This window comes from Falco naumanni, chromosome 1 (assembly GCF_017639655.2).
Source record: "Falco naumanni isolate bFalNau1 chromosome 1, bFalNau1.pat, whole genome shotgun sequence".
Taxonomy (NCBI): domain Eukaryota; kingdom Metazoa; phylum Chordata; class Aves; order Falconiformes; family Falconidae; genus Falco; species Falco naumanni.
The window spans coordinates 35,501,786-35,526,632 of NC_054054.1; the positions used below are offsets into that span (position 1 = coordinate 35,501,786).

Consider the following 24,847-nt stretch of genomic DNA (forward strand, 5'->3'; position numbering starts at 1 on the left):
TTTCTTTGTCTAATGCATTCACAGGGAACAGCAGAAATAAAGCATAAAGATAAGATTAACTAAATATGCCATGACCAAATAGGCAGAATTGTCACTAATATAATCAATGTGAACATCATTAGCACTTGTACGATGAATACCTCTAGAGGCCAGGATCTCATTTTGTTAAGTAACATATAGAGTTAATGGCTGTTCTCTGAAAGACCAGTGTGAAGTGTGCCCAGTTGAAGACTGTGGATATTTACTGTAGACGGGAAAATTAAACCAAGTCAGAAGTTGTGCCTGATTACCACTAGTTTACTAAGCTTTCTCTTTTCTCCAAATAGATTACAGAAACTATAAACAAATAGGAAAATGCTGTTCTTATTAATGCACCTGCAATATTTTTGACAGACACTGATAGGGCTGAAATTTCAACCAGTTAAGATAAACTGTGGATTCAAGAAGTCACTGAGGTAATGATGTAATAATTGCTATTTAGAAGCTGGTAAGATTTCTGTAAATAATAATAAATTTTAAAAAAAAACTTTCTTGCTTTTTTCTTTTTTTTTTTCTTTCTTTTTTTCAACAGGATGATGACGTACGTGAAAGTCAGTTTAGCTTTACAGCATATGGAATGGGCCCATGTCTGCAAGCAAAAGATGGAGTGACACCAAAGGGGCCAAATAATCCTATTCAAGCTGCACCAAAAAGCCCTGATGACATGAGAAAGGTATTCATTGACCGGGCCAAGAAGATAGACACAATATCCAGAGCTTGTTTCCCATTAGCCTTTCTGATTTTCAACATTTTTTATTGGGTAATTTACAAAATCATCAGGCATGAGGACATTCACCAATAAAAGAGATTAAGGCTTGTAGTGCATACGGATCTGGCTGCCATGCTCAACAGGAGGCTTTCTGTTAAGAATACACATGAAAGGAGTGATTGGGAGAGTTAAATACATTCGGGGGGGGGGGGGGGGGGGGAGGGGAATATCCTGCATGGCCTGCAATGCCCAGTCACAGTGGAACGGAAGAATGACACCCAGAGATGATACATCTGCTATTGCAAACTTTCTGTGTCAAACGAAGTATTAACTTCTCCATTGCAAATCACTCTCTACTGAAGCTTTACTGCCAAGTATTTATACATACTGTTACATAGTGGTACAATTGTACAGTATTCTTTGATGTTCATGAAATTTTTTAAATTCTGGTGTATTTTTAATTAAAACAATTGATCCAGAATACCCTAGGTAAACCCCACAGTATGACAGAATAGATTAGTATTTTTAACCTTTATTTCAGTTTTAGAAGATAATGACAGATTCTTTCAGATTACAATGTTAAGGACATTTTCTTGTTTTAAGGACGGTACCTGTGGTTTTGCAATGTGCACATTTGACACATTTACAGTTATATAATTTATCTAAGGTACTTCATATTACCGTTCCCCCGGAAGCTATATGTTGAAATAATCTGACAGCACAAGGTATCTATAGCCTAATAGTCTGCATATCACATGGGAAATACATTAACATTTATAAAGTATTGATTACTGCAAAGGATTTTTTCTTTTAATTACATACAATTTAATAATTGAAACATAATATATTTCACTCATTTATATATATTTTTGAAGGGTTCTTTTTTTCTCAATTGATAAAACTCATACAGCTTGTGAGATAGACAAACTACATCAAAATCTTGTACTGCTTCATTTTGATTCAATGGAAAGAGATCTTGGACGAAAATTAAAAGTAACTAGTCAACTGCTTCACTGAAACATTTGGAGGACAAGTACAGCTGTGTTTATGCACATTTACCTCCAACATGTTACCAAAATATAGGAAGTTTAGTTTGTCAATATATCAAGTTTTCTGACTCGTTCTTTGAAGTATATTTATATGACTTTAAGAGTGAATAAGAAACACTTCACAACTTTGGAAAAACACGCAGCTCTTCAGAAACCTGAAGTAGGATCTACCTGGTCTTTTACATACATTTGTTGTACTTCACACTAACAAACAGGAGAACAACTACTAAAAGTCTTAGATTTTCCCTGTTCAGGATTAAAAAAAAAAGTCATATTAGTTGCTTCTTTGAATTGTAACACAATAGATCACATTTAAGACATAGCTTATAGACAAGAGTGTTTTCTATTGAAAACCAAAAACATGCTAAGATATGGAAATCTGACATTTAGAAATGCTGGCTGCTTTAAGTCCAGTAGCTGAGGCTGTTTCTTATTTCAAAATATTTTTATTTTTTGTTTGTTGTTGCTCAGAGTTTGTATACAAAAGCAAAACCAGCTGGAGGCAAACATCTGGTGCACTGCCAAAGGCATGGTGCATATGAAATAACAGAAGCAATGTAACTCTGCACTGAGGATTGTAACAGCAACCTTGGGATGGGTTGGGTTGGTTTTTGTTTTCCTCCAAGGATTAGTTAGAAAGATTCTAAAATAGCAGCTCTCAGATTTTGTTCAGCTGTTTCAGAAAGAATCTTTATGATCCTCCTTTATTTTAAAACAATTTTTATATAGTTTTGCTTCATTTATGATCTGAAATGAACTCAATTTCAAACCATTATTTTTTGCTGAGGCTGTGTCTTATTTTTGTTAATTTCTTTATGTGCATGCTCCAAAAATCTGGTTCACTTATGAAGGTGCTCATGTATGTGAGGGGTTATCATGAACTAATGTCTGACATTTCAGTTGGGTTATATTCAACTTTCTTGAAGTTATCATTAGCTGTATCACATGAAAAGGGATGTTAACTTGCTTCTCCTGTCAGTGAAGTCAACAGTATTTTATGTAAGGACTGTTTGAAGTACTAGATCCATAATCAAGAGGCAATCAAAAAATTACATTACCTTTCAGGATCATCTCTCTTCTTTCCTTCTAAAGTAGCTGAATTTCATTTAATAAAGAATTATTAATTGAAGGGATCAACGTATGAAAAAAATGCTGGGCAGATCAGAATAGCTCATAGTTATTCTTGTTTGTAACACTTGGGTACCTGGTTCACATTGCCTCTTACCCAGGCATTCAATATAGCCTGTTGTACTCACACATGCAGTACTACCTTGCATTGAAAACATTAACAAATCTGAGTACCGTAGAGATTAATAAATCTAGCCCTAATTTCTTTCTTCACTCTTTAAGGCAGAAAAGGTCTCTGCTTTCAAAGAGAGAATCAGACAGGAAATCCTGGAAGTAATAAAGGAGAAACTGGATTGTAACACTGGCAAAATGTAACAAGGAGTCAAAAAGAGTGTAATTTGTTAAGCAAGAAGGACAAGACCCTTCATTCATATATGAACCTATTACCTCAGTGAGGGGCAATAACCCCTGTGCCACATTTCACTTTGACTAGAGTAAACAGAGGGGAAAAAGCAAAGAAATGGTTCCATTATAATGTATTTAAATGCACATAACATTTGGCATGTGATTCTGCTGCCCCCAGGTAAGTAAAGATTTTCTATTTTGATGTAATGGAAACAATCTCTCCTGAACCGATGGTTTTGTGGTTTGGTTTTTTTACTGGAAGTGCCAAGGTAACAGAAGCCTCTGCTGTCCACTAAATAACATGTTTTCCAAAAGAAAGCAGAACTTTAAATTTAATTTAGATTATTCCTAAATGACTTAGTGTAAAGTCACATGGTAAAGAAAGAAATGTAATTTGAGATAAGAAACCACCTGCTATTCACCACTGACTAGCAGAAAAGTCAGAAATGCCAGCAGGCATGCCAGCCCTCTGTGCAAAGCTAGAATCAAGCTACTGTCATCAGCTAATATCAGTGTGGGTTATGATTCTTTTGTAACTTTATAATGAAGTAGCAGGGAATAACATTAAGAAGATGCAAGAGTCAATACTCTGAAGTATTTATCAGACTGCAGTATTTATGCTACTGTCCTGTGAAAGAGGCAGCGGGGAGGCAGAAAAATAATCATCAGGGAAATAATGCTTGAGGCATATGTTACCTAGCAGGGCTTCTCCTACAGCTAAAAAAGACCCCATTTATTAGGCTGAAGTAGATAGCTACCTCACCTCACAATCACTGAACCTGGGCTCTGTAGAGTACAGGAACTTAGCAAAACCACACAAGAAGGCTTCTTGTAAGCACAACCCTTATGTGACAGGCTAACACAGTTTTGCCCCAAGTCATTATTCATCATAGGTGGAGACTCTGTGCAGCTCAGGTCACGTTTCTGTGGTCTCTGTAGACCAGTCCTATACTCCAAAAACAGAATACTGGCAGTAGAAGATTATTGCAATACATTGAAAACAGACAGAGAAACTAGGATCTGGAGGAATGCTCCAACAACACAGCTACCAAAAAGCTGTCACAGTCACCATAAAGGGGAAAGAAGAAAGCAAGAGGCGTCCTTACTACTTTCCCCCATCCCCCCCGTATCCTCTCTGTAGGTACACTTCTTCAGATGGAAGCAGTAGCTACAGGCGAAAACAATTGATGTCAACCGCTGCAAAGTATGTATTCTCCTTGGACAGTAGTTTCTGCCTGTGCAGTTAGAGAATCGACTCGCACACCATCCACATTCTTAATGGAGCTGAGCAGGAGGGTACAGGATGAAAAGCATGTGCTGTACAGAGCATAAGAGGGACCACAGGGAGAGAGAGGCCCAAAGCAGTGCCTGGAACTTCTCATATGACTGTCTTTTCTTCCTGCACCGAAGAAAGATGTGGCCAAATCCATGTCAAGCCTTGTAAGGCCAAACCTTCATGATCTTGAGAGAGGATAAGGAAGGTCCCTTAGAGGTGCAGTAGATATACCCAGCTACCACAGTACCAAACTCCTGCTAAAATTCTGAACAGCAAAATATATTTTATTTTTAAAACTATATTAAAATATCAACAAAACAGGTTTGCATGTTTAGAGGGTCGGCTTTTTTCTCTCTGTAATACTGATCATCTAGAGGAGGCTTGGAGAAGAAAAGGAAGAAGGGATACTAGTGATTTACTGTTTAGAATTTAGCTATTTTAACACCAAAATAAAGCACATTCTACTTTCAAGGAGTTTTGACAACAAGCATTGTTACTTAAGCAGGTTAGTGGAATTCAGGAAGAATATGAGATCTAATTATTTTTTCAGCTCAATCAGATATTAGTTTTCTTTGGATTCTCTTTATTAGCATTTATTGCAAAACCTTGTTATAGGCTGCTTTATAGAAAGTCTTTTGTGATGTGTGAGAGATTATTCTCTTTAGTCACTAGAAAGACGTCATATTTAGGTCATTTAGATGTGCACTTTACATTTAAGGAGTAAGGTATTGCTTCCACTTTGTACTATAACCCCTAACAGAACTGTAGGTTGATAATGTAGATAAAAATAGAATCTAATAAACTGTACAAAACCATATATTTTTAACAATAGGGAAAGATAAAGAGTCTTCCTTAACCTTAAAAAAATATTTTGAGCAATAATTTTATATTAGATGGAAATGAATTTATTCATACAGTTCCCAGCCCAGGCTGAGATGTTGGTTGCAAAAGATAGATACACTTTATGTGCAACTTCTGCTCTCATTTGAGCTACCATGGGAATTAATCTAATCCAGCAGAGTAGAATTTGGCCTTAAATTTTGAAACTGCCAAATGAGCTATTAATTCTTACAGTACCCCTGTGAAATAGTAAAATATCTTTATCTACATCTTACTGTACAATCATATGTTATTTGGCAAGAACAGTATCAGATCATCATGGCTTTTTTTCCTTTTTGAGGCAACTAAGAAGAAAAATACAATTTGCAAACCAAACTACTTTTTAATAATAAAATGGGTATTCTATTTTGCAGTGGTTATGGAAAAGGTGCCTTCAGGCAACACACATCACTTACAGTAGTTACTGAAATACTATCAGTTTGGAAGGCTTGTAGAAGCAGGTTAGATTGCTAGAAGCAGAGGGTTAAATGCCAGAAGAATGTTGGCTCATCCTGTATCCTTGACATTCTTGAATATTACTGCACTTCTTCACTTTCATTTTTGTGAAATATGCAAGAAACATTTCTTATGTTTGTATTTTAATGTATGACAGAGTGATGTTAACAGATGAAATGGACTAAAGTAGCTACTAATGTTCCATGGATGTGTAATTGTGAGTTGTATAAAAAGAAATTGTGCCATAAGCTTTTGACGTAAAGATTTAACATAATATACAGTATTTTGTGTGTTAGTGATCCCAGCTTTTTAAAGGCAACAGCAAGAAAAAAGAAAAAATATGGTAGTGTATTAATAATTTGTTTGTGAGTTTTCAGAATATTCTCCTGTGAATTCTGTCTGATGGCAATTTCATCCCAAAGTACTTCCTTTTTGATAAAACTCTATGTGTTGTGCATGGATTCGATTAAATTCCTTTTTATTGTATTACAGTATCATATTGCACTTAAACTGACATTCTGTGCAGACAGAAGTATTAAAATATGTGAAATTTATGGTGTCACCCATGTCATTGTAGATATTTTGATCAAAGAAAAATAAACTTAAGTTTTTTCAGAAAGAGCGTGATTATTTTTATGGTATTTTAGGCAATGGGTTTAAAGTCACAGGAGAGTCTATCAACACTATTGGAAAAAAGGATGAAACCCTCAGCAGTAGTTAAGGTGCATTACTATTAAATACTTCACGAGTGAAAACCTGAGAAAGAAGAATAGAGTGCCTTCAGTTGTTATATTATTCAGGTTAAGCTTCAAAACACTTTAACTGTTTTAATGAAATGTACAAAGATGTGTTTTCAGAGATCATGGCGGAGGGTGACAGACACTGAATTAGGAGTATGATCCTCCAAAGGCTTCCTTTACAGTGGGCGAACAGCAAGATCTCCCCAGAGGACAGGTGGAAGATGGGCTCCAGTTCTGAAAAAAGCTCATTCTGAAAACTCAGGGAAAATCATCTTTATAAATGCCTATTGAAATAATTACAGCCACTCCAAAATATTTTTTTTTGCTGCTCATCTTATTACCAAAAAGACAAAGAATTTCACTTGCAGCAAAATAGCCTTATAGAAACTTTATAGATCTGTGGGCCCTCCTAAGTACTCCTTGATAGAAAAATGATTTCAAGAATACTGAAGTGAAGTCAGCAAATAAGAAGTCCTTTGGGAACAGTCTGAGTTCTGCTAATCTGATTACAACAGTGTTAATACGCTTGCAAAGAGTATACATCATCTCAGTAATAGCCATATGTCAACACGATGCCATTTAGGCTAGAAATCTTTAGCAGTCTCAGCATAGATGCTTTGTGCTCCCTGCCCCCTATATGACAAAAAGCAACATCAGTTCACTGCTTTCAATTTGCCTTTCATGTTAATGGGATACAAACACAAAAAAATCTGCTATACTCGTAAATGAAGTATTTCCATTATCTGTTGTTAGTAATTCAGCTCCAAGCCATAAGTTGCTGGACTTTATGAAATGAAAATTTATCAAAAGAACAGTGAAATATATCAGGACCACCAGTGGAATTGGAACAGAAGTCCTAACCATGCTGTCATAAAGCCTGCAGAACTGTGTGATCAGACCCCTGCTAGTTATGACAGAGGTTCCTCCAACAGGTCTATACCATCTTGTCTTCCCAAGAGCAAAGCATAACTGTACCTCTGTCCTTGTTCAGGTATGTTCACAACAAAGTCATGAAACTACAGTAGTAACAAGTGTTTCCATGCTGAGGTGCACAGTTTCAAGAGCATGAAATCTGAAAATACACTGTACCAGGTGTGTAAAAAGCAATTAAACGAGAAAGTAACAGCCAGATAAAGTGACTCAAGAGTCATAGAAAAAAGAAGTAACAGATCTTAAAGAGATCAACACATGATTGTGTTGCATAAACTGTGCATTCTTTTCAACATGGAATTCTGGGAAAACAGATATCAAATATCCTCTTTTTCATGTCTGCATACATAGCCACCTAATTATTTTTAAAATTAAATAAATATTTAATTCCATGTAGTCTATGCAGTGGATTTTATCTCTAGTATCTTACTCTCTATACACTAGCAGGATCTGAGATTTTTTTCTGAATAAGAAACAAGCATGTGAATTTAAAACCCTGGATGACAATCCAAAACAGCCACAAAACAAGAATTACAGAGAATATTTAATTTTGGGAATAAATGAAACTTTCAAAATTTGAATAATATATCTCCAAACCTTTAATAAGCAAATATATGTTTTCTATATAATATTTTGTCATTGAAAAAAATTAGATATTTCAACATTACTTCACAGATTCACAAAGTCACAGAATGGTTGAGGTTGTAAGGTACCTCTGGATGTCATCTTGTCCAACTCCCCTGCTCAAGCACAGCCTCTTAAAGCTGGTTGCCCATGACCATGTTGAGATGGCTTTTGAAAACTGACCATGTTCAAATGCTTTTTTAATATCTCCAAAGATGAAGACCCCACAGCCTCTGTGGGCAATCTGTGCCAGTGCTCAGTCACTCTCAGAGTAAAGTGTTTCCTGATATTCAAAAGGAAACTCCTGTGTTTTGGTTTATGCACACTGCCTCTTCTCCTGTCACTGGGCATCACTGAAAAAATTTGTATACAAATGATGAGATCCCCAGAACTGGACAAGGTACTCCAGGTGTGGTCCTACCAGTACTGAGTAAAGGGTAAGGATCACCTCCCTTGACCTGCTGACAACGCTCTTAATGCAGCCAAGGATACCATTACCCACCTTTGCTGCAGGGGCACATTCCTGGCTCATGTTCAGCTTGGTGCACACAGGACCCTCATGTCCTTTTCTGTACATCCGCTTTTCAGCCGATTCATCCCCCAGCATACACTGGTGCATAGGGTTGTTACTTCCCGGATGCAAGACTTTGCATTTTCCCTCACAATACTGAAAAAAACTTTTCTTGAAATGTTAGCCTCTATTTTAGTAATAACATACCTGACCTGCCTTGAAAACCAGTGTGTTACTTTGGATATATTTAGTTATTCTCATTAGGCATATTCAGTAGGTACAGGAGACATTCAAACTGTTGTTTTTAAAAGCACATGATACTGCAGCTTGTTTGCCACTGCATGAGGTAGGAGTAAACCTCATGTAGGTATATTAGATCAGAAAAAGCCCACACATCGGTAGAATGTGGCTGAACTTATTCAAAGAGGATGCTAGAAATTCTTACAAATTTCAGTTATTGTTCATTGCATTATATGCAAAACCAGTTTCTCTCCCCATCCATCTCTTGTTTCTTATAGCAATAAGCATCATAATTTCTTAGGAAAGTATAAATTACACCAGAAGATGGCTCCCTTTCATATGAATTGGGGGATGTCATCGATGTTCAGAATCTGTTCAAGGAGATAAACTCTAGCCAAAAGCATCCTTCATGTAGAAACTTCACGCACTGACACTCATTACTAAGAAGGAAATCTATGAAGCATAAGCACTATTCATGGTATAAACTACACCTCCTTTTGAAAGAGATGGAAATGTATGGAGGTAATGCTGTCTTAGGAACAAAAATAGCTGAGATGTTAATTTAGTAAGAACCAACCCCAAGGGTTTACATCTAAATACACATATGAAAATGTAAACATTTTTGTACCTGAATATTTTATTAAATAAAAAAGGCTTTATAAAACAGAAGTAATTTACTTAAGTATCTATCGATTGTCAAATACTTATTGCTACACATAGGATTTTATCCAATAGAAAATGAATCACCAACCAATTTTTAAAGCATTTTAAAAAAAGATGAAAACAATAATTTACACTCTGTTTCCAAATTTGCTAAAGTTAGAAGGTCTTTGGAGTAGATTCTTCATGTTAAGGATGCCTTCAGAGCACAGGTACAAATACCTCAGTTACGCACGACAGCTATTCCACTTATTTACAACACTTATGTTGTTATGCTGTAATAAATGCAAAGAAGGAAGCATTCCTCTCTGAAAGCTATATATATATAAAACTTCATATTATACCTAAGATGAGGTGACCGCACACATTTCAGCAATGTAAATAATGTAAATCTGCAGATCAGTCTGCCTTGTGATAGCCCTCTTGCTTTCCTAGCAGACTTCACTACTTCACACATTCACTGAACAAATACGGAAACAGCAGTAAGAACACCCTGAAGTTTGATCGGAAGTGATACTAAGGATATTATTACAAGTAGATACTATGAAATATTTGCAGACTAAAACAGATACTACAGTGTAACATTAACATCCATTTACTGTTTCTCCTTAATTTCTCAAGAGAATACGACACATTCTCTTTCATGATATAGATGCTAGTTGAATTGAGACCCTGATGCACACTATTAACTTTGAATCAAATACTAGTTAACAAATTGTTTGCTAAAAGTCAGAAAACAATATATTTAAGGTTCATGGTAGTATTTACAAATTAAAAATTAACTAGTATAGTATTTGTTGTACTCATTTTTTTCCCTGGGCTTTGCAATGATCATTCAACTGAATTAAAAAGCAACTGCTTTATATAACTCTATTACAAATAAAAGAGGCTCAGTAAAGATAAAAACAGTATACCTCATTTCAACAGGAAAAATTTCAATTTTATACAAATGTGGTCAGAGGTAACACAAAAACACCACACAGTTTTGAGAAAATAAATTTTAGAGCAGTTTCAAAAGCGTCCTTTTCAGTAGCCTCAGATTTACTTTAGGTTTCCAAATTCCAAAAAACGTTTGAATTTTGTTATTGTAAATATGTGAGACCACATAACTTTGTGTAGAGTATTGAAGCAGCACCAAAGCAGCTTCTAGGTGAGGGAACAGTGAAAATGTAATAGGTCTTTCCTCTCTCTCCCTTTCTCTGTCTTTTCTTCCCAACAGCTTTGTATCTCACAGCAAATCTGATCCACCTGGGAGACTAGGACATTCTTGGAGGACTTTACTCAATAGCTGCAGTGCAAGACAGCATTTGTTCAAGTCCCATCTAGGCTACTGGTTGTGGTAGCAGGAATTCAGTGCTTCATATGCAGTATGAATAATGCAATCAACATCAGGTAAAGTACAGATGGTATAAGAAGGCACCTTTCTAAGAGCTCCTTACATTTTGGCCTGATTTGATTTCACCCCTGCATTAATTCCTTTATTGCTTAATGACATCTTCAGAATGCTTTCAGTGGAGAGGTAGTCCATTCCAATGCTGCAGTCCGATATAGAGCTAAGTGTGTTGAACCGATTTGTTATCCCTGCTCCCCTTCTAACTATTTCTCCCCTCTGATTAGCATCATCATTTCACACGGCTGCTCCACTTGTAGAACAGTTACATTGTCTTTCAGACTATCAAACTTCTAATACTCCATTTTTACCTACAACATTCATGCTTATGCTCGCACCCTGGCTCCCTCTATAAGGGAAAGTATGCACTCAGCTTAACATTGAAATCCATCCTCTTCCCTGAGACCATAACCAATCACTTGGGATAAGAGTTAGAAGAAAATTCATGTACTCATATCCCTTTCTCACCTCTTTCCTTCCTTTACTATGTAATGCTGGGAAAAGTTCAAGTTCAGTATTCAGTATTAACATGTCCAAGTTGCCTAAAGTCTTCTATAAACACCTTCTTCACTACACATTTTCAAAGTGTTAAACCTATGTCTAAATCCTATCAGAATTCACAAAATGTATTTATTCCTTCCCTGGTTTCACCTGAGGGGTACCGTTCCTTTGGGATGCCCAAAGGGACTGCTGGGTAATTTCTGTAAACTCACAGAAAATCCCATACATTGTCTTTTCCTGTCCACCCTCATAATCCCTCCTGAACCTGTACTATCTCTCACCCAACCATATCATATTCTCTAATATTTATGAGATGGCTACAGCGTAATTCCAGGGCACAGCCAGTGTTTGATCACCTGTGAATTTTACAAGGTTACTTAACCCATCAAAAAATAATGCAGATTATTTTACTTGTAGCAACCAAAGAAAAATATCCTGCATGCTTCTTTTGGCATGCACAAAATCATTCCAAATAAAACTATTTTTTGCAGTGTGCTAGGAAGTGTTAGTGTTTTCCATTATTCATTCGATGTTTAACAGTTTCCCAATTCAGGGTCAAATTTAAGCCCGAGTAAGCACACAAGTCCTCTTTGCTATGTGTTTGTCTGTCCCTGCCAGGCTGTACATACATCAGTCACAATTTACATATGCATCACAATTTTGCAGCTTTATTTATGGTCACAAAAATTGAATGTACAAATGCACAAGCTATGTTTACCTATTCATCTTGAACAAAAGAGGATTAAAAGCTTTTCTGCCACCGATTTTTAGGCAAAGCTGCCTTATCAGAGCATGATGAAAGCAAGTGGTAAAATAACTACTTATCCAACAAATGATTCTGAGAAGTTGTCCTCCAAAGCTTTATTTGCACCTTTCTTACCCTGTTGGTGCCTTGCACTTGCCTACCCAGATGTTCTGGAGCAAACAGAGCTTTCAGCAGGAATGAAGACAAACTATGAGAAGTATACTGTAAGACACCAGCCTTACTGGAGTGCTGAAAATGGTTTGTTTATCATTATATTCCCAACAGAGCATTCCTGTGGTACTTTAGGTGCCTGTGAGTGCACTAAAACACAGGACAGATTTCCAACAGAATTGTCCACCCCTATAATATTTTTACAGAAGTATATGTAAAGTATGTCCAAAATACATGGTTTTGCCACTTCAACTTTTCAAAAAACACCAAACAGAATATGAATATTGCCAGGGAAAGATGCTGCTAAGCTTGCTTCTAGCCCCTGCTAGAAAGTACAGAAAAGTAGCATAGCAAAGTAGACTGACTTTTAACCGATATTTAACACACCAGAGGAATAAAAAAAAGGCTAAGATGTAACTACTGTGTGAGGATTGTCACAGGTTTTTGAGACAAAAATCTTTAACAAAATAACAGGCATTTTATTTGCCTTATTCTTAGAATACAAATAATGTCTTAGAACCCTGCTAGCTTCATGGTAGCTAACACAACTACCTGATCACTCTGACCTGCCTTCCTGGAAGAAAAACCTCTTAGTGTCACATCTGAGTGAGAAAATCACAGAGAATATTAAAAACTTATGAATGTTATAGGCTATGCATCCTCATCCATCTTAACTTACATAAGCTCCACAAAAAAGATATAACCAGTTTTCCAAAGTGTCTAGTTGTTGCAGTACAAACAAACTAGCAGGCTGCAACAAGGCTTTACCTTTGGTCAGATTCTGGTGTTTGTGCTGAATCTCCTTCCTCCAGAAATCAGACCACACTACTACTCCTCCTCCATCCAACCCCCTCTCCCACAATCCTCAGGGCTATTTAACCACTTAGCTGAACGAGCTACAGCTGCACATCGTCCATGTCAATCAACCCACTGCCCCTGCAGCAAGGCCACAGCTGCATGTTACCAATGCTAATCAACCCACTGCCTTCATTCCTCTACATCTAGTCAATTGTTTAAGATCAGTGAGTGACAATTCATTGTGGTGTTGCCATTTTCTGAACTTAATATCCTTGATACAGTTTTAGTGGCTAGACTTTCTGTGAATCTGGTTTGAACAAGAATTTGCTGTCAAGCCTCTTTGGGGAGTTCCCAATAGCCCTGTTCTATGGATCTCAAGTCAATGAAAAAATGTCTAAGGAAATTGGATCAAGCTGGCCTACCTGCTTCTAAAAGGCAGTGGTTATATGCCTCGTTGCAGGCTGGAACTTTAATTACTTTTCCAAAGGAAATTGAATCAGTATCTTTGACATAATCATTCTGAAAAATTTCAGTTTGCTTCAGACCTGAAACAAATATTCTGAACTCAGGGAGTTAAGAAAATTATGAGTCCTTTCTAGTGTTTAATTGCTGTGTGCCTGTAAGTTAATGAATTATTTTAAAAATACTCTGTTCATGAAAATATAGTGCAGCAGAATGTAAACTGAACATCTGAACCAAACTTGAACATCTGTAAAATATGCGTACCATCTTGCCTCTTGTATCATGCTGCAATCCAGTCTTGCTCTGCCCGAAGTGGAAATATTTATACTGACTTCAGCAATGGCTGGGAGAGGCTTTTTAAGACTTATTCATTTCATACATGTGTAATTTCAATAGTTTCAATTACACAGTAATATTTTGAATAGTAGAATAAACATGGAAAATATTCTCAGAGATGGTAAGATAATAATCAAGCAACATGCAAAAACACTAAAAGAAAATCCTTTCATTGTACAACTCTTTGACTCTTTATCCTCCAATCTCTTTTTTTTTTTTTTTTTTTTTTATATTTTCAGGATAAAAGCCTATGGAAACAGGATTATTTTTTTTTTGGTGCTGTTTATTTCCAGACAGTAAGTAGTTATTAAAGAAGTCAGAACAAGGAAAGAAACACTTAAATCTCCTACCTTTATACAACTTACTTGAGTTGAGATCTAGGAAAAAGATCACTTCTTTTTATTTAGCCTGTGTCAGAGAGGGTCCATAACTATTCCCAATAGTTCATGCTTTTGTTCCATTCCTACTTGAAAGTCTGAGTTGAGATTTTCTTTATCAACATCTTAAATCTAGTAGAGGACAACAGCTCTTGCCTTTTCATGGATCCCTGGAGAGTAATGGTCATTAAAATAAATCTTTACTAAATCCCCTGTGGAAGGAAATAGACTCCTTCAGAACCTGGATGTCTTCTCCAAACAGACATACGAAGGAACAGAGCTGTCTTTGGCACTGCTCTTAGTCCAAACACATAAATCGCATCCCTGGAGTTTCTGTGCCAATAGGAACTTGTCTTTGATCAGATCTCTCCAGAGTTCATGGAAAAAGAGGGGAAAAACTTGCACAAGTGATTAAACAGATTTTACCTGCTGAAGAATCACTCTTGATTATTGTTGCATTTCTTTGGGGAAAAAATGCAAAACCTTGGAGACCTTCTTTTCAATCAGCTCTTCTCTAATCTGTTTCTCCTTTATATGTACAAGAATTCTAGCTATTTAACTGCATTACTATACTACTCCTAAGATTATCTATATTGGAAAAAACAGGAATTTGGCAGATTTATCACTCCATAGATGAATGTGAAACTAAGGCAGACTCTTGCTCTGCTTCTTTTGGGAGATCAGTTGATTCAGAAGGGGAAAAGGGTAGAAGAACAATGTGTAGATGCATTCCCAGTCCTTTTGTCCATACAAATAAATCCACAGCAGGTAATTATTCTTGAGCAGCTAATTTGAAACCTAGCCCAACTAGCCAGACTCCATGGCTGCATCTACATAGTTCTGAAGGCAGCAGAATCAAAACAAACACTTCTGTTTACTCAACAGGAACATGTAATTAACTCCATTCTGAAATCATGTAATGAAAACCACATCTGTCTTGTGGAGAAAAACAATCTATGATGCAACGATTTCTATTATTTACAGAATGAACAAAAAGCTATGAACTGAATCTCTTCATACGGCACCTGTGACAATAGCTCTATGAATCTTCAGTGTATTTTACAGGAAAAGGTTACCCAAAAAAGAGGAAGAACCAAATTACCTTTCCTGTTTCTCCAGGACAACTTCTAACTTCAGTTATTACTGGAATTGTAGAAGAGTAAGAAAGGATACCTTGAGCCCATTCCAAAGTAAAAAATAACCTTACTGCTATTAGTTATACTTAGGGCCACATCCATAGTGTAGATGCAACATATTAAGTGTCTTCAAGTCTTGGTGTCGTTGCTTACTTTCCCTCCGTGGCCTCATGACTTTTGTGTATCATCTTCATATTAGTGATGGCAGGTACAGACTTAGTCTTCACAGGACTCATATTGCCCAAAGTATCCCAGTATCAATAGTTACAACTTCATTTCAAAGGACAAAAGGACAGAGTTGTTTGGGAAGTTGAAAGTAACAATCTCTTTCTCACAGTAACTACCCATTCCCTGACCTCCTCAGTCAGGCTAGGACCTGTGTCTTGCAGAACATTTACAATCTGAGTAGCGTTCAGTACAAGGAACTGAGACCTGTTTAATTTTTTCCACCCCATGGGGTACTGCTTTTAATACCCCAGCTCATCCCACTCTTATCAAATGTTCCTTCCCAGAAACCTGAGTCCCCTGCATGCTTTGCTGATAAGAAGGAATAACTTTATGTTGATGTAGGGGTCTTTACACAACTGCTGGAGTGAACTGGCAATACACAAAATAGTAACTGATATCCTGGGGGAAAAAAACAGCAGGAAAAAGCAAGGGCACAGTGGGATAAACAATAAATAGTAGGGCTACAATGAGCCAGGCTGGACTGCACAGACAAAGACACAGATCACTGCTGTAACATGCAGCGATAGTCTGATAACCCAAATCCTCTGACCACCCTCTCACAATAAAGTCTTATTAAGTTCTTCCTGCTCTTAACACACCCACATACACATACAAATGCATGCCAGGCTCCCACCAAAGCTGCTCTATCAGTCCCCTTCCTCAGATGGACAGGGGAGAAAAAAATATAATTGAAAGCTAAGATAAGGTCAAGATAAGAACAGAGAGAGATCACTCACCAATTATTGTCACAGGCAAAACAAACTTGACTTGGGGGGACAAAAAAAATTTATTAACAATCAAGTCAGAGTAGAATAATCATACTAATCATAATTAGCATGATTAGAATCATACTAATCCATAGATTCTCTTTTGTGCACAAATACCAGTTAGTCTCTTGTTTTGCTTACTTGAGCAAAATACTTAGCTCACTTCTAGTGTGAAGTGACATAAAAACAATGTAATATGAATCTTTTCCAAGGAACAAAAGGCTCCTTTTAAAATTCCTTCCCCAGCTTCACACAACATTTCAAAATGTTTTAAGACTGTGTTGGTAGAGCTGTCCCCATCACTCGATAATTCTGAAGTGTCCCTGTCACAGCCAAAGTACATATTATCCGTATGCTGCAATAACAGTGCTTTTAAGGAAGAAAGCATCAAGATTTCAAGTAAATACTCATTTCATGCCACGTCTTGCTTTCAGAAAATAAAAAACAGATTTTCCATCTTTTCCTTTTCACCCATGTACACTCCCAGGCACAAATTATCATTGAAGATGCAGGACTGTCACTGTTAGAGAGCTGTTAGAATACTTTCAGCATATAGCTGGTGCCTACAGAAGAGGCCTTTCTGTTGTTGAATGGAAAATTTTTGTGATAAAATTGGAGGAAGGTTTTACGTATAATTCCTTGAAGTATATGCATGATAACAATATTTTAGAGAATATAGAAAGATCTTCAACTGCTGATTAAAGCACTGACACATTTAGTTCCTAGCCTTTAAGCAAGGGACTCATGTAAACAACTTGATTTTAATTGAGACACAGAGGAACACAGAGGGTCACCAAAATGCAAGGGCAGAAACAAATAAGTAATCATTAAAATAACTGGATTATTCAAGAACTTTAAATAAATACAAATTATAGGTTTGTTTTAAATGAACTATCTTGGTTTATTTTTCATAAGCAATAAATTTTCGGGATTATATGAGAAATACTGATTAAGCAGATAAATTAAAAAGTTATTAAGGGGAAAAATTACATCTGTGAAATAACTGTGGAGTGTCTGTGTTCTGTTACTGCTAAATCAATTATGTAATTTCTCAGGAATGACAGCTCAAGGTCAAGGTAAACCCAAGCTAATGGACTCATGGAAACAATACCATTGCAACTGACATTATACAAAACCTGAAAGTAATATTGTATTGCTCAAAGCATAATCACCTTCCCTGAACTTGTCCTTTGACTTTTCATTGGCTCCACAGCCAAATTTACAGCATTTCATCACTGATTATTAATGTTACAACTAATAAGACATTAAAAACAGCTCCTGAAAAATGTCTTCCAACCATCAAATGATAGACAAGTTATTTATACATTAAATGTTCTTCTATTAGCACAAATATTTTGAAATCTTTTAACAGCAAATGTATTTATACTGAAAATCATCAATTTAAAATATTCAACCTATTCATAACTTAGGATAACTTCTGCTGGAGGCAGTTCCCTGGTGAATGCTAAGCTATCATTATATAAGGGATTTCTCCTAAGAATGTGGAGCTTCTTAAGGTTATTTTATGCAATTTTGAGGGCACAGTTAGCAGACTCAGTGAAACCTGCTTTCTTACAAAATCTAGTTGGATATCATTCATTTAGCAGTTTAACAGCTACCTTGTAAGCACCAAACAAGAAAAAAGAATTTACTCCACAATAAGACTTTAGTGACAATTCATAAAAATGATGATACAGAGGTATTATTTATGACTGGTAATGATGAGAGAGATTCATATAAAGAAATGAAGCATTAGGTTTTCAGAACACCAGGAAACTTGCATCATTGGATAAAAGTCACATGGGCACCATTAAATCTCATAAGGGAAAGAACAGAAAACACCTATTTCCAATAAGTAACTGAGATGTTCTAGCCCATTTTCATATGAGTATCTAGACACAGCTTCCAGAAGAACCCACTGTAAATGAACCTAATTAAATCAAGTGGCATGACCTACTACAAACTGGCAATAAAGGCATTATTGATTTCTGGGATACCTTTCATTCCTTTTGGGGGTACTGATGATCAGAATATAAGCCGGTCTTGCAGCCTACCTTGCCCAGCATCTCTCTCTCCACCTTTTTGTTGATCAAAGTGTTTTCTGTTCCCCTGATGCTTTATCTGGGGAGGGTGGAGGATAAGCCAAGTACAGCTTTTATAAGTATCATATTTTCATCTGCATAGCTCTGGTTAATTCCAAAGACATTGGGTTTCCCTATTGCAGAACCTTTAGAATTCCTCTAAATTAGTTTCAGCCATTAGCTAGTAAGGGGAAAAAGTATAACTTTCTAGCATTCTTTGACCATAGTACCAACAGTTATATCGATGTTATCCCCAAAAGGCAATGTCATTTATGGAAAGACAGGTAGATCTGCTGAGAAGAAAAGCCTTTGCAGCAAGTGGAACCAGGAAATCTCTAGTAGTGTTATAGACAGCTATGTTTAAAGTTATCTTTCACTGTTCTTAAAGAAGATATAATTTAACTTTTTGAGGTTTTGTATAATTGCAGTAATCTAAAAGGCAGTGAAATATAGCACGATGGTTTAATATCTTTACAGCTGGGTTTACAATACTTCTAAGAGCACACCCACACTGCTCTTCCCTCCTTACTGGTGCTAAGATCAATATGGTCAGAATCAATACTTACTTTTAAAGAACGTTTTTCTCTGAACTTGCTAAACTTTTCAGCATGTCAAGAATTATTAAATGGGGTGGCCAGTTATTTCAGAAAGCACATGGGAAAAAGAAAAACAAAACTAAATAGTCTTCCAAAATCCTGAAATGTCAGGAAATCCAAATGCTTCCTTTGATGTAATGTCAAACATCTGAAGAACATTATTAATCCAATGCTAAGAAATCCTCTTAAATCATTTAAGACACAAAGAAGATAATAGACCTGATTTTAAGTCTTTTATCTCGTATAGTTATTAGTGTGTAAAATGTATACACAAGAAGATGCTTATTTTAAAATTGAAAGGGAGGGCAGTGAAGTATTTCATCTATCAAAAGCAAGCTCTTTGGTGTAAGTTGGAGGCTGATTTAATGTTAGCTGGCTTATGTTCATTGTGGAATATTTCTTCTGTTACGCACTTTCTAAAGAAAAGACATTAACTATTAATTGGCGAAGGTGAGTTGTCCTTTTGCATCCATCTTCCATATCAGTTGCATCTCTGATTGTTAAGTGAGAGAGGGAATATGAGGTTGTGTGTCCTGAGAAGTACAGTAATTAGCAATGAATTACATATTGAGAATTTCAGTATTTCAAGAAAAGTCATTTGTTCTCTTCACCTGAATTTATTTTGCTAATAAGAGTCCTGTTTTCTTTTGTGGCTCATGCTTAATGGTTGTCATGGTTTACTAGATATACTGAATTATGGGACAGAATACTATTTCAGTAATGTTATATCTGCAGTGAATAAAGAGATATGTTCTGTTGAAAAAAGACATGCAGATAAAATACATTATGAAGCATGGTAGAAAGTATTCTCCTGCCTTTTTTTCTTTTTTTTTTTTTTTATTTCCCAAGGTGTCTGGCATTATTTTATTTACTTATACCTAATCCAAGAGGTTGCTGTTATTTTGATTTTGTTTTTATACATGTTTGCAATGGTGTAAATGACTACAAAAATAAATAGAGCAGAAGGGCTGGTTGTGAATTTCTTCAGCCAAACAGCTGTGAGGGTGTTGCTCTGAGGAAACCTCTCTGAGGATGGGTAACAAAAGAACTACAAGAAAATTAATTGTAACTTTAGAGCAACTTAACCATTTGCTTTGGTTTTGGAGTGGGTTTTTAGGGGTTTTGCGAGAGGTTTTAAGCCATACATAAAAGGAAACAGTGAAAAGGAAAAAAGAAGGCATAAATGGTTGAATTTTCCCTATAAGGGTGAAAGCTCAATAAAATGCATTACACTGAACATGGAAATTCCCTGTTCTGGGCTCCTGTCATGCCAGAGATGTTATCAAGTCATAGGTGTACACATTCCTGGTATCAAAAACTCTTTCTAAGGAGGTGCAGTTGGTTAAACTAAATGTAATAACTACTGCCCCATCAATTGCTTGACTACTTCAGAAGCACAAGGCACAATGTCAGATCAGCATTACCAGTAAATGTGTTCTATCATAGCAACTTCTGTAATTCCCCATTACAGTGTGGCTGAAAATTCTGTTCCACAACTTCAAAACACAGCTGTTTGGAAATATGTACAACATTTTCCATAAACTTCTTAATTATCTTGTACAGTGGAGAGGGGAGGACATGATTTTCATTCAATAGTATAACACAGAAAGTCTTAAAATTCTGCTGTAAACTGGTAGCCGGTCAGCTGGAAATGCCCAAGAAGAACTTAAAGATGGCTACAGAATTATAGTAAACTGTCATGTGTTGCAAGGTGAGAAAAAGGCAAAAGAAATCCTAAGAAACATCAGCAGATACACTTTTATTATTGATAGATCCCATTCAACAGTCCTGGAAACAAAACACAGATCCAGAGGAGGACTGCTTGGATTACAAGAAGAATATTAAAATTGTCTTTCACATGAGAAGGCTTGAAGAGCTTAAATTTTTTAATCTGGTAATAGAAACAAAAAGGATATATAACTGATCTCTGGAAACTGAGCATATCCTTATAAACCTGTTGAGGGATAAACACTAAGAACAAAAAAGATCTCTTTAAGCTAAGAAAGAATGTCAGGAAAAAAGAGAACAAAATTAGTCATTAGTCTTTTAGGCTTTCTTCTTATACATGAAAGAGTTCTAACCTACAGAGCATTCAAGAATTGGAATAGACTTCCAACAAAAGCAATAAGGGTACAATATTTCAAAAAGACAACTCTTTTTATGGAATATAATGTGATTGCCTACAGCAGAATGATTTCTTTCAATGACTAAGTAATTTCTTTCTAGTCCATTGTTTCCATTACTGTGTGAATATGCACATGTGCACATACATACATACACACAGAGATGTGTGTATGCAGATAAAATTTCCAGTACTTAGAAACTACATGTTATTACATAATGCATTTTACTCATGACAGCATGTACTATTCGATCTGACTATGTACATGTGAATAGTAAACAGAGATATGTGAAATGTTGGCTAGGAATTGAATGTCATAACCTTTTGTCACTGCAAAGCAAAATATGTACTTTGGGTGTATAGCCCTGAGTCAGTATTTTTATTGACATTAAGTTGTTATACAATATTTTTATTATCTTAGATAAATGCAACAGCAAAACAAGAACAAATATATTTTTCCAGGAACTAGTTAGGATCTAGCATACCTTAGTATGCTCTAAAAACAGTGTATAATTTAGGAGTGACTCACTAGAGCACCAGCTTTGGAGAATATGTTAAATTCCTGCTCTGTCATGAACTTACAATTAGTCAGAAGAAAGCCAAGTGGGGCCTGTTTTTACTATTGTTAGTTCAGTCACAGTGTTGATTGAACTACTGAAATCAGTGCTAGCTCACTTACTACACTGTGTGCAGCATAATCTTCCAGATAATGTGGTAAAAATTAAGTCAGTCCAGCAACCCACTGACAGTGAAAGAAGTGATCCCATTCCTTCCACTCTCCTCCCTGATGCCCAGATCTACAGCCCTGAACTCTCCGTCATATCAGCTCTGTGGCCACACTTGAGGAATCTAATTCAGCTCACTAAGCTCACTATTTCTGTTTTACCAATAAAAACAGGGAAGGAACAGTCAATTCTAGCTGCTTAAAGTCAGGACTGTGGGAGATGTGGCTATATCTTTTAGTATGACTTGTTCTTTAATTGGTTCAGTCATCTGAAACTGCAATCACAATCTTCAAAAGGGATGAAAAATGCTATTTCTCAAGAGAAATAACACAATTTTCTAAAATCTCTTTCAGTCAATCATTCTGCTGAGGAGCAGGAAAGAAAGGTAATTTGTCCAGGTTTATACCCCAAAATGCACTCATTTACTTTCAGTATACTTCTAGTACATACTAATCTTGAGATCAAAATTTCTTCTGGATCAATAAAAACATGCATGTATTTGTGAGATCATTTTATGTATATAAATAAAGAAGAACATTTCATATTTCAAAACCCATAATTAATATTTATAGCCAAAAATACCTGTGGCATGGGTGAATTTCTATTCTGGATAAGGAGAGGAAGGAGAAAGAGTATATACAAACCGCTTTGTTCAATTGCTTGGGATTAGATTTCTCTTGTACTGACAGGAACTTCTCATGGGAGAAGTTGGTATGTTGAGTAGGGTGTTATAAATCTCACGTTAGTAAGAATTTTAATATTAGTGAGAATTAGCCAACCAACATGACAAATAACCAATCATAATACATTAACTACACTGAAATAGTTGTTTATCTATTTATGTTTATCTATGTACAGAAACACAGCAAAATATTAATTCCACAGACCAACATGAGCCATTACAGCTCTTTAAATGAAGCTAGATACTTTCAGCATTTTCCTACATAAAAGTTGTTCTCAGCTTAGAGATTATTATTCAGTAATATGTTCATTCAGTTTATTCCAACTTTCAAGTAACAGAAAAGAGGATAGAAAATATCTTCACTTAACATGTTTTAATTGGATGGCTAAAGTGAGATTCCCACATCACTAACAAAACAAAAATAGAATTAAAAGTGTTGCGCAGATATTAGGTTAATTCCCTTTAGTGACAAGAGTCATTTACATTTTTGTGATTGGCATCATGTCTATAATCCTAACTTATTTCCATTTATTATTTAACTTCATGGTACATCCTCTTTAGCAGCAACAACCATTTTTATTGTCTCTATTATGTAGCACAGTATATTAAAAATAGACATAGTTATTCTGGAATAATCACATAAATAGCAGGCATCTCTTACAAGGCCTGTTATAGGTGATGCCTGTGCAATAACTGTTCTTTCAGACTTAATGTTAGGAACAATGAAAACAGAGAGTAATCAAACTGGCTAAAGCTACTGGCTCAGAACTACAAACAAACTGATTCCAAAGTTTAGTTTAATGGACTCCATAAGCCAACAGGTCTGAACGAATGCATATCATATTCACCCCAAGAATTGCCCCTCTGAATGGAAAATAGTGACCAAGCTAACTACCAAAAGAAGCAATGGCATTTGCTCCATAGTACTGCAGGGTTTCTGGGATATTTCTAAAGGAACAAAAAAAATTATGGCATTTCTTGAAGCAACTGACAAAGTCCCTACTCAAGGCCTTTCTCAGGTTAGCTATCTGTTAGCTCAGTTTCTCAAGTCCCTAAGTAACTCTCTTCAAAATGAGCTGGTTAGTTTAAACAGCTAGATTTAAACTGGTTCATTTTGACTGAAATGATCTCAGGAATGAATATACAAATATCTCAGCTAGCAGAACTGATGGGACAGTAGTTCTGGCAGGATTTTGTAATACCCATCCATGATTAGGGTATTCTATCCACAGAGCTGCTACTGGAAGAAATAAAGCCCTAAATGGACAACTTTTAATGGCAGATGTTAATTAAGGTCTTTCCTCCTGGACAAGTCTGGCCAGATTACTGGTTTTGTGGTGGGGAGCCCCTGCCTCAAGCCCCCCATGAGAGGTAGGGATGAGACTGGTGGGTTGCTACAGGCAGCATAACCAGGTAGTTAAACCTGAGATGTTCAACCACTGCTACTGCAAAATAGAATCTGAACATCATCATTAAAAAAGCTGAGGTTTTTCTACATTATATTCAGCATTTTTTAGTTGTATCTAATTGGTTTGCAGATACAGTGTCTTGTTTTCTACAACACTGGTCCTTTACAATTTAGATTTGCAATACTGATCTTCTGTAATAGTGGTCTTTTCTACATTACTGATCATCACATTATCTGACAGCTCCATTTGTGTTTTTACGGTGCCTCTGTGGGGAAGAAAAAAAAAAAAGAATCTTTTCTATTTATGAACACAGAAATTATGCATAAGTACCAAGAGAAATTATTTTAACATTTCAAAATGGGAAAAACCCTAAAAGACATCAACAGAGGAACTTAAGATTAGTCAATAGCAGCAGCAGGCTCCATCCTTCAGTTTTTAGTAATGCAATGATGACACAAGAAACACTGGATTAATTTAATATTTTACTTTACTGCCTTGGTCCATCTTTTTTTTATGCTCAGTGGTATTACCAAGAGCCACTTGTACTCTCAGCCATTCCCAAGAGAAAAGGCCAGCAAAATGTAGGCAGTTGGAACAACCTTTTCTTCTCTTCCTAACAACTCAATAGTCACTATCATGCCATTTGAATAACACTGTTTTTCAATGCAACAAGGTAATTTAGTGTTGATTTATATGTGTTTTTTCCTGTCTGATAGAATGAATCCTACCACAACA

At 36.1% G+C, this 24,847-nt stretch overlaps 1 protein-coding gene across 5 annotated transcripts in view; it reads left to right on the forward strand.

Moving 5' to 3' along the window:
* GLRA3 (glycine receptor alpha 3) overlaps positions 1-6,500 on the forward strand; it is a 92,979-nt gene extending 86,479 nt beyond the window's left edge. For 4 of the 5 annotated variants that reach the window (XM_040588797.1, XM_040588822.1, XM_040588832.1 and 1 more), the window contains one exon: positions 572-6,500. In XM_040588797.1, the coding sequence (XP_040444731.1) occupies positions 572-841 (270 nt within the window). In that variant the 3' untranslated portion in view covers positions 842-6,500. The remainder of the gene's footprint in view (positions 1-571) is intronic. The other variant, XM_040588804.1, reaches the window with a different exon arrangement.
* Positions 6,501-24,847: the final 18,347 nt, after the last annotated feature.